At 40.7% G+C, this 15369-nt stretch overlaps 1 protein-coding gene and 1 pseudogene across 1 annotated transcript; both read right to left on the bottom strand.

Moving 5' to 3' along the window:
* Window positions 1-1522: 1522 nt before the first annotated feature.
* LOC124087670 (zinc finger protein 333-like) lies at window positions 1523-2858 on the bottom strand (annotated as a pseudogene).
* Window positions 2859-10894: 8036 nt separating this feature from the next.
* On the bottom strand, window positions 10895-11824 carry LOC124088000 (olfactory receptor 7A10-like). Its single transcript, XM_046437251.1, has one exon. The coding sequence runs from the start codon at window positions 11822-11824 to the stop codon at window positions 10895-10897; it is 930 nt and encodes a 309-aa protein (XP_046293207.1).
* Between the last annotated feature and the right edge of the window lie 3545 nt (window positions 11825-15369).

Here is a 15369-nt window from a genome sequence, read left to right as displayed (position 1 = left end):
GGTGACCACACTTCTAGACATCTCTCCAATAGCCCCATGGCTGGCCACCTGTTGATCATGGATCTCCTGTAAATCCTGAAAATGTCTTAGTTATCCTTATCTTGGTATCATCAGCCTTGAAGGGGGAAGAGAGAGATTAGGGAGGTTTCAGATAAATCATATTTGTGCTGCTAGTTTGGGTAAAACATTCCTTAAAAGATGAACACACCTACATGCAGAGTGGAGCAGAAAAAGTCTCATCAGTGGTCGGGGCAGCAAAGGGGGTGGACATAATATGGAGGCAGAGACGCTGAGGCAGTTCACAGCTGCACAGGCCCAGGAGAAGCGCTGTTGACAGAGGAGCTCAAGCCCCTAAAAGGCAGCACCAGCCACTGTTACCACACAACATGGATCATCCTCACTGACATGGTATTGAGGGGTGCCACGTGAATATAGGATACATACAGTGGAAAAAACAACTGAAGAGGGCTCTGTATGCTTCAATTTCCATGAACAGGAAGTGAAAACTTATGGTGGTAGAAGTCAGAGCAGTGGTGACCTCTGGGGACAGGGCTTACAGACTGGGTTGGTGTCCAAGGGAAACTTCTGCAGAGATGAAGCATTTACTTTTTGATGGGGTAGTAGCCAGTGTAGACACACACAAAAGTCATCAAGGTTCACACTAAGACTTATGAACTTTGGTGTAAATCATCCCTCAAATGACAGTATTATAAAACATAAAAGAACACAGTGAGAAGACACACAAATGGACACCATGCTGAGTCAGAGCACCATGGAGAAAATCTCTCCCCGTCCCTTACCCAGTGGCCTCGAGTACTCCCCTCAACTTGCTGAGCCCCAGCTTCCACGTTTGATGGGGGTGAACACAGGACCAACCTCAAGGCATCATTGAGGAGACCAAGAGCTGCAGCACCTCCGGCAGAGGCTGCAGTCTATTAACAGCAAGCTCTAAGGGTGAGTGGCTGTCGCAGGGTGGAGGCCTGAATGGCCACCCTTAAGGGAAAATGGTCAGTTTATAAAAGTAATGGCTCACTGGAAATGCACAAAATGTGAAAAGCTTTCTTTAATTCCATTGCTTCAAAATATACACATATACTTAAAAACTGATGGAATTATTCAGTTCTCCATCACCATCGTGGGAAGTATACCATACCTCTCTCAGGAAATGACTGATCAGAAATCAATATTTATAAGTGTGTGTTTACACAAATAATATGCTTGATCCAGTGGGCTACTGTAGAACTTAATACATTGATTTCAACCACCCAAGAAGTGTTTATATAAACGGACACGATGTTTGTGTCAGTTAGGGATTTGTACTCAAGTTAAATAAATAAAAGCACCCCATTCTCTCCTATTCTTTCTTCATAAACAATGTCTTATGTTAGTAAGAAATACATTCTTTTCATGTAACAAGAAATAAACAGGCCAGGGCTGGTTTCATCTGCTGGATGTGAAAACATGAGACACATGCTAACAAGTATTCTGAGAACAACCCAAATGTCTACACTTCCACACACCCTCAGCTAACAGATGAGGGGCCACTGTAGGAGTGAGATGATGACAAAGGCAAGCCACCTTTCCTGATGTTCTCTCTTCCACCGTGGGTCCTTTTGTGCATGGCAAGTGAGGAGCTGTGCCTGAAGGCTTTCTCACACTGATTGCATTGGTAGGGTCTCCCCAAGGTGTGGGTCCTCACATGCATAATGAGGTGTGAAGACTGGCCGAAGGCTCGCCCACACTCCTGGCACACATAGGGCTTCTTGCCACTGTGAGTCCTCACATGTTTCCTGAGGGACGAGGGCTTACTAAAGGCTCATCCACACTCCTGGCACTGGTAGGGCTTCTCTCCAGTGTAAGTCCGCATGTGACTCTTGAGGGTGGACAGACGACCCAAGACCTGACCGCAGGTCGCACACTCATACAGCTTCCCCACCATGTGGATTCTCTTGTGCACATTCAGGTGTGTGCTGGTCCTGAAGGGCTTCCCACACTGAGTGCACTCATAGGGTTTCTCTCTGGTGTGGGTCCGCAGGTGTGTCTTCAACGACGAGTGTTCCCTGAAGGCTTTCCCACACTGGCTGCACGCAAAGGGCTTCTCTCCAGTGTGAGTTCTCACGTGGTTCTGGAGAGATGAGGGCTGGTTGAAGGCTTTCCCACAGTCCTTGCATGCATAGGGCTTCTCTCCTGAGTGGTTTCTCTGGTGCAGAATCAGGTTGAAGTTCCTGGTGAAGGTTTTCCCACACTGACTGCATTCAAAGGGCTTCTCTCCAGTGTGAGTTCTCAGGTGTCTCCACAGATTCGAGGAATACTTGAAGGCCTGTCCACATTCTTGGCACTGGAAGAATTTCTCTGCGGTATGAGTCTTCTCGTGCCTGAGAAGGCCAGAGCTGTAGTGGAAGGACTTTTCACACTGGTCACATGCATAAGTCTTATCCATGATGTGGATTTTTTCAGGTGTGATTAGGTGAGTGTTCTGGAAGAAGGACTTCCTGCTCTCTTGACATTCATGGGGGGGATCTCTCCAGAAGGAATTGTGTGGTACTGAAAAAGTGGTCTATAATATTAAAGCATTTCCCTGGCTCATTATATTCATAGAGATCTTCTCCAGGCTGTGGTTGCTCCTGTAGGTTAAGGAAAATGTGAAGACAAAGCTTTATCACACTCAGGGATCGTGTTCCCCATGTAAGCTGAATTCAGGAGAAAGTCAGTCCTACATCTACTGAGAGTTCCCTCGAGAAGCACAGGGTGGACACTCTCCACCAGAGCTCTTTTCATTACTTTCCTGGGGCTTCTTAGATCAGAGGATTTTTGAATTGTTTAAGCAAAATTAAGTTTTGAACACCCAATACCTGCATGCAATCTGTGAAAATGATTACTGAAGAACACTCTGTGAAGATACAAGTGTTTCTTTCCAGTGCTGGGGATGGAACCCAGGGTCTCTCCAATGCTAAGTCCATGTGCTATCCTTTTCACCCTGGCACCAAGACACAAGTCTTAATCTACATTTAAGGTTTTCTCCAACTTATGACATTCACTGACTTAAGAAAAAAATGATTCCTCCTGGGAAAGCAACCTTTGCCACCAATCTCTCTCTCAGCTCTTAGGCAGATTTTCTACCCTATGGCAACCACAGACTTGTCCTACTATAGAGATCCAAGAGTAACCCCTTGTGAATCTTATCTGTTTTGTGTCAATGGAAAAAATCCGCACAGAAATATCTTGGCTAGGAATTGATTCTTAGGGTTGAAGTGGAGGTTCTGAAATGAATTAGGGAGTAAAAGAATTAAAAGTTTGATAAAGAAACTTGGGATCGACATGACCAAAAAGCATAACTATGCTAGTGTGAATTTTTTTAATACTGATCCCAAGCATAGGAAGACTATTGCAAAGAGGAAGAATGTATCAGAGAGCCAAGAAAAATTACTGAAGTCATTTGACTATGTGCATAGTTATGTAATCACAGAACAAGGGATAAGAATCTTAGACAATTTGCTGAGAAAAGATTCCATGAAGACTAGGACTGACATTGAAGGGAAATATTAGCAAGAATGTACAGTGGGGAGGTATGGATAAATACATGCATAAAAATAGTAAATATGAAGAGGAGGAGGGACAAATATTTCTGTCAAATCAGAGGAAAGTATTAAAGTTAAAAAGGAAAGGTTGATTTTCTAAAGGAGCTCAACCTAACATCCCTCTCATTCAAGGCACTGAGAATGTCCCCTGTTGACAATTTCCAACTCTTAGGCCCCTTTTGCCTCCTAGAGCTGGTGCTCACCAGGTCTGCTGAACTCACCTAAACAGGTCTCTGGGAAGACTCCTCTCTCAGGACTCCACAGCTCCACTCTTTGCTCCCAGGGGAACAACATACTGGGTTTGCCTAGTTCATCTCCTGCTTGTGGGAAAGAAGATGCCCAGCGTGGGATGACCATGTCCTACCATGATCCAGATGTAGACTGACATCCCAAAGTCCTTGAGGTTCTAGAAATTCATGCCTGAATCCTGAGGGACACAGCTAAGGTCTTTCACTAATGAACAGAATCCCAGCCTCCTCACTGGGACATAAAGGACAGGGGGATCCCTGGTCCCAAAACCAGGGACAGGTCAGAGACATATATGAGAATCCCGGAAGCTTTTAATCATGGAGAGACAAAGCAGAGGACAAATATTCGCCTCCATGGGGAGGCCACAGTAGCATCATGAGGACGTCTGGCTGCTCTGTCTGCCTCTGGATCTCCCAGACCTCTGTTCAATTTGTTGAACCCTGTTGCTTGGAAGCAATTCTATGGACTGTGGATGCATTCTCCTTGCATTTTTTGAATTTCCTAACTGACCGCTTTCTTATATTTTTCTCTAGTAATTTCAGATAGACTTCTTTACCTTTGGGAAAATACAAAGGTGAACAGAGCAGATGAAGTCTCTGCTCACCTGTATCTGGTTTTATCAGGTCATAGACTGAGAACAGAGAGATAAATATGTTCTAACACAATGCCCCCAGCCATGGGAAGGGAGCAAAAGGACAGGACTGTCATGACATGTGCATGGGTTTGTGGAGAACGGCTGGGGAGACCTCTGCTGGTTGGCTGAAGGCCAGAACCAGGGCTAGAGTGCACCTGTGGGCTTTGTTAAAAAAAAATTAACATCCAAACCCAAAAAGCAACAAAGAAAAGATGGCACACGAGAGAAATGAGGAAGACAACTCCTCAGCCACCAGGTCAAAACCAACTGGTCAAGGACACATGGAAGAGGCACAGGAAAAACAAGAGGTCCTCTTTCATATAAAACCATGACAAGATTCTGTTGTACTTTTATGGAACCTTTTGTGAATTGTTAGTTAATTCCCCTTTGTCCTTTTATCTTTGGATCATTTCTATATCACTTTGAAACTATAAAAACATCTCTATTTTTGACTTTGGATGTGTTTATTTCTGCTCCTTTCTTATTTTGCTGGGCACCGAGGAGACAGACCCTGGGCTGGAATGCTACTGGAACCAAGAGAGTGATTTCCTCCTGTTGATCTCTCAGGGACCCTGAGCTGATTACCTCACCCCTCCCACCCCGTGTCCATTTCATCCCACTACTTTCCTGTCTATTGACATCTTTCTCCATATGTGTGTTTCTTTAAATGCAGGGTGTAATCTAACAAAATGTAACAGTATTTGCCCTGTGTTTATTTGTCCAGGGGAGGCTTACAAAATGAACATTCTGGCTGCCATTTCTACATGAGGAGAAAGATAATTTGATCTGGCCAGCTTGCATTGTATACACTAGGAGTCTAACAGTGTGGTGTGAAGGTCAGAGGCCACAGGAATGACAGTGTGATGTGTGTGCATGTGTGCCAACCTCAAGGCAGGGCACTGGGACTCAGATATGCCAGGGTGATGGTCATAGAACATAGATGAACTCAACACTGGCTGAGAAGCACTTGTTTGAATTTAACAATAGCAACATATTTAGGCAACATTGATATAATGGTGAATTACTGAGAACAAATATGAAAGTCATAGAAAGTACGAGTAGCACAATACCATTATGAAATACTGTGTATCCTATGAAATACTTAAACTGTATGGAGTTAGTTGTCTGCAGGAAGTTCACAGGAATTATGGAGTGAGAAGGTTAGGGGGAATAAACTAGAAAAGAATACTGCGCCAATGCAGAGAACATTTATAATATGCCTAGGATTGTACTCATGTGTTTGCATAAAAGTATAAGAGCATGTATGTATGCATAATATAGAAAGAAAAGCTTTAAAATAGCCTGAGAATTTATAGAACAGAGAATGGCAGCATAGATAGAAGTAGATAAGTATAGTGTTTTTTTTTCTATAAGGCATGAGATTATGGGTTTTATTTCTATTTTAAAAGTTTATTTAATACCCAGACATCAATTTATCGTTATGTTTTGGTTTTTGTTTTCTTTGGCAGGGCTGGATCTCAAGCCCAAGGCCTTGTGTATGCTAGCCATGCTCTCTACAATTGAACTTTAGCCCGAATTGATACACAATACCTGGACAGGGTACAGTGTGAGAAATCAGTATAGGTATTCAATGTGCAATGTTCAAATCAGAATAATCAGCATTTCCTTCTCCTTCAATATTTATCAATTTGCAGTGTTGGGAAACTTCTAATTTCTCTCTTCTAATTCTTTATAAGAATATATAATTAAAAGATGGTCTACAGTTTTGAAGTAATTTTATGTTTTTCCTACAAATATAAAATTATGGCTATAAAAATACAGAATATGATGAGCTGTAGTCACTGTCCTGTGAACATCAGGATTTATGGCTCTTATGTAAGTGTGTGTTGGTGCCCACCAACAACCTCCTCCTGACTCTCCTCCACACTTCCTCCCCTCTACTGAGCACACATTCTACGTTTCGCCATTTAATTTGTTAATTTTTTCATTTTTATTTGTATATACTCATTGTGCATATTAATGGGACTCATGTCACTATTCAGTACAAGCATACAGCTCACACTGATGGAAACTAAATTGAATGAAAATCAAAAAGAAAAATTATGAAATATTAATGATTTGATAATATCAACCCGGGTTCCTAACTCAAGAATAAACTGCCAAAAACTCATAAATATTAAAATATGAAGGAAATCCTCTACAATGCACAGTAACAATACTGAAATTCTGAATTGGTTTTATATAAAGGTAAGTGTATCCTAATACACACAATATAGATAGGACCAGCTTTAATCAAATGGGAAGGAAGCTGGAATGCCTTCCCAGGGAGGGCTGAAGCCAACGCCTCTCTGAGAAATGTACCTAATCACAAAAAGCTAAGGGTCACAATAAGCAACAACAGAAATGTGAAACACGACCCACCAGCACCAGAGATGCACAAGAACTGTGAAGCAAGAATTCAGAAGTAAAGAATACCAACTGCTGGACTCTTTCAGAAATAAAGTGGGAACATAATCCAACTGACAGATTGGACTACACAAAGTTCATAAATTTTCACACATTCCCCACGAATATCTCTATACACACCTGAAACAAATAAACTAAAAGGCAAACAGGGAGTTTGGGGTGGGGGAACTCCAATACTTTATAAGAATGCATAAGAAAATTGGAAAAATGCACCTGCGCCTCCAGGGAGACAGTTTGCAATACAGAGGTAACTGGCTACGAACCCTCACAAATGTGCAGCCTCACAGATATTGCAAAGCAAGACTCTTAAGCACATCTATACTCAGCTGTGACATAATGCTTTTCCATGTGAATATCAAAGGGAGAGACAATACTATCAGAAGTGTTTCCATGAACTTCTTTTGCAAGATAATGCTTGTAAGATAATTAATATGGATTCTTGCCAACAATACACAAACATAATATTATTGTAAGCAAACACATTTTTAAAAATCCCTAATCTGACTTCTTGTACCTCCACAGTTGAAGCCTGTTCCTCTACTCCCTTCATTGCAAAGATTCTTGGGTCTCTGTTCTTTCTCTGGAAGCTCTGGACACCTCCCTCCCATCTTCTCTTCAGCCACTATAAGCACCACTTAATGGTCAGCAGAGAACCCTGTGTTAACCAGTGCAACATTCACTTCTCAGCTAAGTGTTATGAATCAATGCAGCCTGTAAATAAATCATCCATCAGGACAGCAAGTGGCCACAGCAGCCCAGCTCCTGGCTAGCTCAGCCTGGCTGTCCACTGACCTCAGCTAAAGTATCGTGGGCTCCATTCTCTCTGCTGCTCTCCTGCAGTGTCCACTGAGCTCTCAGACTCACCTGGAGACCAGCTATGGGAGAAAGGTTTCTCTGTGGAAGTTCAAGGTCCTGCCTGGGTAGACTTGATGGTGACTGAAGCTCTGTCCCCAGAAAACACAGCAGGAAGGACTAGACTTCTGGGAAGACTGAAGACCTCAAAGGACACCACCACGTCCTGTCCAGCACAGGGCTGTGCACTGAGGGACCACATAAGAGCAGAGAGCCACAGCTCCCTATATCTGCTCATTAGGCTAATTTCCCTCTTGTTCTGAGGGACACTGGCCTGGAAAAACAAGAAATTCTTCCTGCTGATTCTCTGTTCCCAGGAGACCCATTTATAGTCCAGTAAACCTAGTTTTTATTGTTCCTCCATGGATTCATCTGCTGTCTTCCAGAGGTCCAGCCTCCTGGAATACCCCCAGAAAATAATCATGCCCTCTTTACCAAGGGTGAGCATTATGTTCCCATGGTATAAGGCCTTGGATATTAAACTTCTTGCCTTCATGGTCCTTTCCCAAAGAATCAGGAAATTTGTAGGTTTTTTACATTTTTATTTTATTTGTTCTTCTTAGATATACATGACAGTAGAATGTATTTTGGCATATTATACATTCATGGAGTATAATTTATTCTAATTAGGATCCTATTTTGTGGTTGGTGGTGGGGAGGGGAATAATGGAAGTCCACTGGATTAGACAAAGTGTAATGAAAGGAAAGGAGGGAGAGGGGAATAGGAAGGACAGTAGAATTAATTGGAAATAAATTTCCTGTCCTTGTATTTGAATACACAACCAGGGTAATTCCACATCATGTACAACCACAAAAATACAAAATTTATAGTTTTAACATACTTTAAGAGCTCCTATTCAGTCTTTATTTTTGAAATATTTATTAAGAACAAATGAACTTAGTTCTTTACTTTGCACCATAACCCGAGATTAGCACCTGATGAGAATTGTGCAATTTCATGTTTACTAAACTGTATTCCATGAAGTCTATTTTGTGTAGTGACACTATTGTGAACTCCATCTCCACTGAAGAAACTGGGTTGACATGTGATATTACATTAAGGAGAGATGGGACCTTCCTTTCAATTCTGACATATTGCTTCCACTTCTCAAAATATGGGCATCTTGAATTCAACTAACTACATATATTTTTCTCTTAGGGATATTGGCAATGTGTGCAGGGTGTACTAACCAACCAGGATAGCTCCCAACACAAATAACAACATTGCCCCAAAATGTCAGTAGTGAGAAGGTGATCAAAATGAATTCTCAACCAACTTCATTATGTAGAAGAATTACCAGGGATGTGATTTCAAGTGCAAATTTTGGGGTTATGGGTATCCTGAAACTCTCTATTTCAGCAATACATGGTAAATAAATACATGGTAAAGTCGTGTAGCTCACTGATAGGTCACTTCTGGCGTTACTCCCCAGTAATACAAGAGAATATATAATAATAACAGAAAAAAGATCCAGAGTAATCCTGGTTCTGAAGGTCCCGGTCCATGGACCTAACTTGGAGTAGCAAGATTGTGAAGCTCTGTGGAGTCTGGTATGACTAGTTTTACATCCTCTCCTCCCAAATTGTCTTTGTATGTTATTCTGAAAGGAAGTGCATCCACACACTCTTTTTCTGTTGTTATTATTATATATTCTCCTGTATTAGAGGAGAGTGAAGCCAGAAGTGACCTATCAGTGAGCTACACAACTTTACCATGTATGTATGTATTTATTTATTTATTTATTTATTTATTTATTTTGAGCCAGGGTCTCCCTAACTTGCCCAGGATGGTCTCAAAACTGCCACCGTCCAGCATCAGCCTCCAAGTCACTAGGAATCAAGGTGTGCACCACCATTTCCAGCCAATAATTCCATACAAGGGCTCTTAAATGACAACTAATGTAATTCTGAAAAAGATATTTTACTAGGCAGAATAATTATCTCCTCAAGATGTCTATAAACTAACCCAAAGAAACTTTGAATATGTTACATTAAAAAATAAATTATTCTTTTCCATTTTAATGATTTATTCATACATTATAGTTCTACATTATATTAGTACATTAGAGTGATATATATTACAGTGGTGCTCATTTTGACATACTCACACACACAGAATGTAATATGCTCCAACTCAGTCCCCAGGACTTCCCCTTTCCCTGCTCTCCTTCCTCCCCTATTCCCCTTCCTGTATTCCACTGGTCTTCTTTTATTTATTGATTGTGTTTTTAAGTTGGCACCTTATGCATAAACATGAAGCTGGAACTCGCTGCAGTGTGTCCATTTGTGTACATCACACACTGGGTTCTATTTCACTCTGCAGTCCCCCCTTTCCCCATCCCTCCTCCCTCCACCTCCAGCTCCTTCCTTGACGTCACTGTTCTCCCTTCTAGTTTCATGAGATTCCCTTTTTATTCCTCATTTCTCTCTAGCTTCCACATGTGAGAGAGAATGTTTGACCCTTGATGTTCTAAGCCTGGCTTGTTTCATTTAGAACCATGTTCTCCAGGTCCATCCACTTACCAGCAAAGTCCATGATTTAATTTCTCTTTGTGGCTGAATAAACTCCATCAAATGTATATACCATATTTTCTTTATCCATTTACTGTTGAATTCTAAGACCTTAATAACTTGTAACAAAATACATTAGCATACTAAAGACAAATGTTCAAGAAAAGTAGTTAAAATGCTGACATACACAGGAACAGTAATGCAAAACAGAGACACTGTGGCCTCAGATTTTGCTCAAGTACAAATTGCAAAATTGTTCTCAGGTGCCCATGAACGTAGTAAAAGACATGACTATTTTAAGAATGAAACAAAAAAGATCCTAAATCAATACAAGATATGTCAGGTGGGAAGAAATCGTTTGTAAGAAACTTTGTCTCTCTGTGACATAAATGTTTCCTGTTTGGAAGAAAAGGTGAGTGGACAAAGTGCAAAACCTGTTGCATGTCAGAGAAAACAAGAATCTGGGTAAAGAGAGCGGTTACATTGCACAGAGGTCAAAACCAGAGTCATGTGACCTCCAGGAGGTAAACTGAATGAAAGGGTGTCACATTCACAATCAGATCAAAGATCCACAACTCTGGCTCTGAGGCTTTGCTGCCTGCAGTCCTGGGCATGTGCTCCTGAACCCCAGGACAAGAGTCTTTCATAATTGCCCTCCAGAGAGCCTTAACAGGGCTCCCTTCACATCCTTATTCCTCAGACTGTAGATGAAGGGGTTCAGCATGGGGGTGACCACGGTGTACATCACAGAGGCTGTTGCACTGGAGGGTAAGCTCTGGGCTGCAGCAGAACTGAGGTACACACCAAAGCCTGTGCCATAAAATAAGGAGACCACAGAGAGGTGAGACGCACAGGTGGAGAAGGCTTTGTATCTGCCCTGAGCTGATGAGATTGCACAGATGGAGGACACGATCTTGAAGTAGGAGTAAAGGATGCCAGCGATGGGTCCACCTCCCAGCAACACAGTTACAAGATACCTCACCAAATCATTAAGAAAGGTTTCAGAGCAGGCAAGTTGAACCATCTGGTTAAGTTCACAGAAAAAGTGGGGGATGTTTATGTCTTTGCAGAAGGACAGTCTCAAGACCATTAAGCTTTGCAACAAGGCATGCAAGACATTCAGGATCCAGCACACCAGAACCAGAAATCCACAGAGCCTAGGATTCATGATGACAGTGTACTGCAGTGGGTGGCAGATGGCCACATACCTGTCATAGGCCATCACAGTCAGGAGGAAGTTGTCCAACTCTACAAAAATGAAGAAAAAGCACATCTGGGTGATGCAGCCTGTGTAGGTAATGGCCTTGCTCTGTGTCTGGATGTTCACCAGCATCTTGGAGACGGTGGTGGAGGTGAAGCAGATGTCCACAAAGGACAGGTTGGAGAGGAAGAAGTACATGGGTGTGTGCAGGTGGGAGTCTGAGATGGAGGCCAGGATGATGAGCAGGTTCCCCAGCACAGTGACCAGGTACATGGACAGGAAAAGCCCAAAGATGAGGGGCTGCAGTTCTGGGTCCTCTGAAAATCCCAGCAGAAGGAATTCTGAAATTCTTGTATTGTTTTTTGGTTCCATGAGGGGGTGTCACTACCAGAAAAAGAATAAATACATGACTATTCTTCACACATATGGACACTACAGATATAATTGTTACGATTTTTATTTTCCAATAAAAAACTTTTTTCTCTTGTTTCTGGGTCTCATTATCCTAGGGCTTCCCTGGTACCATTACTATTTAGGAATCCCTATCTCACTCTAAGTCTTCTCCCCAAGAGCTCATGCAGTACCTGTTTAAGTAGAAACGACTTCTTACCATGGAAGAGCACTTGGGGAGTGCTGGCCACATTCCAGGCAGTGCCCAGGCCTCAGCAACAAAAGCTCCTACATCCCAATGATGGGAAAAGAGCATATGTAGATAGACAAATCACAGGTCTGTTTTTTCTTTTTGCTGGGGAAATGGCCTATATTTGCATATGCGTATTTCTATTTTCATATGCACCTCATATTGTACATTTTAAATGTATGTGGTCCTTTGAGTATTAATTATACCTTAACATTGCTATTCAAAAAAGAAATCAAGATATATCATAAACATAAGTTCAAGGAGCCCAAGAAAACAAAAGAACATAGCACCAGAGAAAGTAAACAGGAAGTGCTTTTTGAGAGAGAGAGAGAGAGAGAGAGAGAGAGAGAGAGAGAGAGAGAGAGATGCTAGGTGTAATTTTGTGCATTTTCTGTTCGTGTAGGCACTCTACACTAACAAACACCCCACCCCTGGGGCTTCTTTTTCATGGTTTTCCAAACTAAAATAAAAAAGAAAATTAAAGAACTGAAAATCATATTATACACATGCAGAAAATATCACATGAAAAAAATAATAATTAATTTGATCAAGACATTTCACACTAGAATATAACTGATACTGTTCCCATGACATCTAGCAGGTGATAAACACTCAGTTATCCCTGGTTGAATGAACCAGAAATGAAGTCCAGTGTATGTGAACATTTCAAATAACATAGTTATGACCCCTTCCTTTTTGACAGCAGAAAATGTGTCTGGACACTGCTCAATGTCCCCTGGAGCACAAATATCATTTGTGACTGAGAACCACTTTGAAACTAATCATAGAAAAATATTTTTGCAGCACTGATGTAATAGTAAATCAATGATTAAAAAAATAAGAAAGACTACCAAAAGCATGGGTATCACAGCCCCATAGTGAAATATTGTGCATTCTCTGAAATATGTAAAGTGCATTATCTTAGTTGATTTGAAGGCCTCAGTAGGCATCTTTGAGAGAAAGGGAAAGATGGGAAAAGCTAGAAAAGAACACAGAACTAAACAGAGGGCATGTGCAATGTGCATGGGAGCCTATTCCTGGATTTGTATGAAGGGTTTATGAACTTCTCAGGATGCAGAGTATAGGAAGTAAAGCTTAAAAATAACTAAGAACTTCTAGAAAAACAGTGACAATGCTAGTAATTTTGGTATAATATAGTTTTTTTTAATTTAATGCAATGACTTTATGGATTTTCTTTTTGTTTCCAATTTTTACTTAATATCTCACTTTGATTATTAATTGCAGTTTTCTATTGAGGGGGCCTTGCTTTTATGTTTCTTATTTTTATTTGCATCGCTGGGGGTCAAACACAGGATGTTGTACATAATAAGAAAGTGAGTGTTGTGCCTGAGCTTCACCTCAACCTGTTTTTTTAACAGACACAAAATACTGTTCATACCACAGGGAGAGTGTGAACATTCAATACATATATGCAACATAGAATGCTCAAATCAGGATAATTAGTATTTCCCTCTCTTTAAACATTTGTCAATTCTTTGTTTGGGGAACTCTCTAACTTCATTTTTCTTATTTTTCATAAAATGTGTGTTATAAAGCTAGTGTAATATTTTGGAGTAATTTTAAGTTTTCTTCTTATGATTATAAAATTTGAATGCAAAAATGTGTAAGAAATGGATTTGGACTGCAAATGTCCCAATGTGTGCTGGGACAGGGGGCCCCTTTCTCCTGTGACTTTGGACTGCTGTGGTTATCAGGCCTCCCTGGCTCCTCCCCCTGCCTTTCCTGCCTCTGTTGACCACCAGCCTAGATTTCCACCATAGTGAGTCTTAAATTTTCTCTATTTAAGAGAAATTTTTGATTAAAAATGCCCTCTGTACATGTTGACATGATTCCATGTCACTTTTCAATACATTCATTCAGCAGGCACTGATTGAAACAAAATGGAATGAAAAATATAAAACAGGAAAAGATGTAAAATAGGGATTATTTAATGACATTAACATGGGTTATGAATTCAAGATTAAGTTAACAAATGTCTAAAATAATACAAAATGAAGGAAGTCCTATAACTTGCATGGGGGTGCAAATATGCAAAGTTTTAATATCTTTCATACAAAAAATATGTGCATTAGAATATTATAAATAAAGACAGAATGAGCTTGGATCAAGAGGTAAATAAGCATGAAACCCTTTCAATGATATGTTAAAGTGACGCCTTTCTGAGCAATCATCTGATCAGAAAAACACCAAAGACACAATAAGCAACACAGAACCAAATGTGACCTATCACTAGGGATGCATGAGAATATTCAATACCCTTTTTATTTACAGCAAGGATTGAAAAAAATATCAGTCACTCAATTTCAAAAAAAGCAAAGTACAAATACAGCTAATTGATAGAATTGAATTTACAAATGCATCAGTTTTCAACATTCCCCACAAAAATATTTCTATGTACATGAAAATAGGCTATCTGTGAAAAAGAAAGAAAGAAACTCCAATAATCTCCTATAAAGAATACAAGGGGCTGGGCACGATGGTGCACCCCTGAAATCTTAGCAACTCAGGAGGCTGAAGCAGGAGGATGGCAAGTTCAAAGCCAAACTCAGCAATAGCAAGGTGCTAGCAAATCAGTGAGACCCTGTTTCTAAAGAAAATACAGAATTGGTCTGGGGATATGGCTCAGTGGTCAAGTACCTTTGAGTTCAATTCGGTAACAAAAAAAATAAAGAATATGGGGTTGGGGGGTCAGATAAAACTTGCTAGTATACAACAGAGAAACTGAAATAGACGCTGCAGAATAAGAAGCACATGGCCAACAAATTCACATACATATATAAGCTTGCAGATATATAAACTATTACAAAGTAAGGCTCTTAGGTATGCCTCTATTCACCTGTTAAATTATGTTTTTTAATGAGACTACAGAAAAAAAACTTTAAAATGTATGTCCCATGAACATTTGCAGTGAGATAATCTTACTCAGGAACTTGTCAACACTACATAAATATAATCAAATATTTCTCGTCTTAAGTGCACATGCATCAAAATACACCCTAACTTCACATTTTTACCCTTCACAGTTAATCCCTATTCTTCTACTCTCTTAATTGCAAAGATCCTTGGGCCTCTGTTCTTTCTCTGGGAGCACTGGATGCCTCCCTCCCATCTTCTCTTCAGCCTCTGTTACCTTCATTTCCTGGTCAGCAGTGAACCCTGCGCTAACCACTGCAATGTTCACTTTTCAGCTAAGTGTTATGATTCAACGCAGCCTTGTGAATAAATCATCCATCAGGACAGCAAGCAGCCACAGCAG

Source organism: Marmota monax, unplaced genomic scaffold (genome assembly GCF_021218885.2).
Source record: "Marmota monax isolate L192 unplaced genomic scaffold, Marmota_monax_Labrador192_F-V1.1 WCK01_AAM20220418_F8-fsc00021, whole genome shotgun sequence".
NCBI lineage: Eukaryota > Metazoa > Chordata > Mammalia > Rodentia > Sciuridae > Marmota > Marmota monax.
This window is presented reverse-complemented; position numbering and strand designations above follow the sequence as displayed.